The 2,595-nt window shown below is 48.1% G+C and overlaps 2 protein-coding genes across 8 annotated transcripts in view; one reads left to right on the top strand and one right to left on the bottom strand.

The window, feature by feature from the left end:
• Window position 1: 1 nt before the first annotated feature.
• On the bottom strand, window positions 2–775 carry Pole3 (DNA polymerase epsilon 3, accessory subunit; the record flags this gene model as incomplete). Its single annotated transcript, XM_004638544.2, has 3 exons — window positions 609–775; window positions 422–507; window positions 2–119 (listed from the first exon to the last, which is right to left on the bottom strand). Coding segments are annotated over exons 1-3 (270 nt in total), but the record flags the coding sequence as incomplete, so codon positions are not given.
• Window positions 776–911: 136 nt separating this feature from the next.
• CUNH9orf43 (chromosome unknown C9orf43 homolog) overlaps window positions 912–2,595 on the top strand; it is a 22,022-nt gene continuing 20,338 nt past the window's right edge. For 5 of the 7 annotated variants that reach the window (XM_023723450.1, XM_023723451.1, XM_023723452.1 and 2 more), the window contains exons 1-2: window positions 912–1,087; window positions 1,392–1,476. The gene's annotated coding sequence lies outside the window, so the exon portion shown is untranslated. The remainder of the gene's footprint in view (window positions 1,088–1,391; window positions 1,477–2,595) is intronic. The other 2 variants (XM_023723449.1, XM_023723448.1) reach the window with 2 other exon arrangements.

Genomic DNA, 2,595 nt, shown 5'->3' with positions numbered 1-2,595 from the left:
CTTCCAGAGCTTCTTTCAACGGAGTAATAAACCGCTGGAACTCCATCTCTTCCATGGCCGAGAGCACATCACTGGCATTGAGTGTCTTGCGTTTCCCTTTCATCGCGAAATTGTTGGCACTGAAAAAATAAGAATAAAGCCATTGGGTCTGTTAGACCCCCGCCCCCGTGCTGTGTGACACTGGTGAGAAAGGATCATCTAAAGGTGGGTGGGACTGTCTATTATGTCTTAGGTGCACGGCGTTTTGTCCTCTAGAAAAAAGGCTGGGGCAGTTGCTCTGTTGTTTAATCTGCCTCACAAATTGTTAAAAACTGGAGGAAGACTGAATCTCCCCCCGCTAAGACTGGACACAATGACTGGGGTTTGTGGGCTCCAGCCAAGGGGTCCCTCTGCGCCTCCTTCACTCCTCTACCACACTCACCAGGATGTGGCGTACAGCACAAAGACGCTGGCTGCGCGGGAGATTGCGCTCCTGGCCTCCTTGGAGATGTTGACACCATCTGGGAGCTGCGAGGAGAACTAGGATGAGCAAAGCTGCCTGGCCCAGGACCCGCTTCCTTCCGGCCTTTTTGTCCGCCCCCGGCCACCCGCTTGCCCTAGCAGCTCACTGCTTCTTTGATGATCCTGGTAATGACGGCATTGGGCAGGTTTAGGTCCTCGGGCCGCTCAGCCATGGCCAACGCAGGAGCCCGAGGCTCGGCTGCCACACAAATCCTCTTCTGCTTCCTAGTCCAGACTTCCCGCGTCGCTGCGATGTGACCCTCTGGGGCACCCGTCCAGCCCCACGTTGCCCACACTGTCCCATACTGCCCTGCGCGTCATAGCCTCTTTAGTGTCCAGCCCCGCCTCCTCAAATCGCTGGTGCCTCTGAACTTTGTACGCTGCTTAGGTTTTGGCCTGCCGGGGCTTCCGTCTAGCCCTAATGTGCTCCGTAGTCTCCTTCTTCGTTACGATTCTCTGCATTACGCCATTGCTACGTCTGGAGTGTTCGCGCTGATGAAGTCTGACTCATTGAGGCTTCCGTCTGTTTCCCATAGTGCTCTGCATAGCTGCTTAGTAACGGTGCGGTCAACAGGCTCGCTAGGAGGTGGAGGCGGGTCCTAAACTAGTAGGGCGGTGTCCCTTCGAACGAGAGGTTCAGCCCGCGACTTGTGGGCGCTGTGAGGGGCAAAATTACACCTTGGCTCTGAACTAAAGCTGTTTTCAGTCCGCTCTAGTCCCGCGGGACTGCAGCCTCGTGAGGTTGGCGTTTCCCACGTTTTCTTTTTCCTTGTCCAAAATGAACGAATTTTTTTCCACTCCGGTGAAGTCAATGTCCATACCTTTTCTCCCCTCATAACTTTGTAATAATAACATTTAAGGATAAGTGTTACCGAGTTTTTGTTTTCCAGCGCAAATCATTTAGCTAACAGCGCTAATGCTGGCATTATGGATATGTGCCTGATGAGACCTGGGGGCTCAGTTCCGCCTGAGCAGGTAACTAAAGGGCGACAAGCAGCTGTTTGCAACATCCTATTGGCGTTCAAAAGTAACACCTGTTAAAATTGTATTTATTTTTTAACTCAGTTGTTCATATATTTATCTGTGGAAACCATTAGTGAGATTTTGCAGTGGCATTTTAAGTTGTATTTTGTTTGTTTTGGAGATTGACAGGGTCTCACTGTGAATTCAGGCTTTAGACTATTATGTAGCTCAGTCTAGCTTGTAACTGGCAGTGATCCTCATGCCTCAGCCTCCTAAGTGCTGCTGTTACGGTGTGAGCCACCACGTTGAGGTTTAAATTGCATTATTTTTATATTACCTATGTAGAAATTCTCACTCCCAAGGAGAACTAATGCTGCTTTTTTTCCCCCTTGAAACATCTCAAGACTCATTTTTCTGCTGTTGATGTAAGCATGGGTAAAGAGAAATAGAATTGTCCTTCTATTAGAAAAACAATTAGAAAAAACAGGGCAGCCAGGTTTGATGTGGTACACCTGTAATTCTACCACTCAAGAGGTGGAGGCAGGAAGATCACAGGTAATTTGAGGCTTGCCATGGCTGCCTAGTTAAGGCCAGCCTAAACAGCATAGAAAAAGCCTGTCTCAAAAAGAAAGAAAAAACCCATAACAGGGAAAGTATGATAAATGGCAGCTGAAACTGCGTCAGTCAGAGAATGTTGCTTCTGGTAGGGGAACTTTGCATCTGAATAAAACAGGTCTAGTTTAAAGACAGAAACTGCCAGGGAGATGGCTCAGTAGAATAAGTGCTTGCCTGGCAAGCGCAAGGGCCTGAGTTCAATCCCTGGTTCTGCCAAAACAAAACAAAAAAAACCTCCTAAAGACAGAAACTGCTGAGCTTTAGCCAGTTGCTGTCTAGTTGGATCTGGGCCCAAGGTTGTAAGACACTGAGATTTCTTTTTTTTTTTTTTTTTTTTTGGTGGTACTGGGGATTGAACTCAGGACCTTGCGCTTGCCAGGCAAGTACTTGTTCTACTGGGCTATCTCCCCGGCCCAGACACAGATTTCTAAGAGGAGCCAGAAATTTGAAGTTTTAAAAATTTTGACTCAAAGTACTGGCCAAACTAAACAAGTTATAGATCAGATGCAACCATAG

The sequence above is a fragment of the Octodon degus genome, unplaced genomic scaffold, assembly GCF_000260255.1.
Source record: "Octodon degus isolate 3935 unplaced genomic scaffold, OctDeg1.0 scaffold00098, whole genome shotgun sequence".
In the NCBI taxonomy this organism is placed as follows: Eukaryota; Metazoa; Chordata; class Mammalia; order Rodentia; family Octodontidae; genus Octodon; species Octodon degus.
This window is presented reverse-complemented; position numbering and strand designations above follow the sequence as displayed.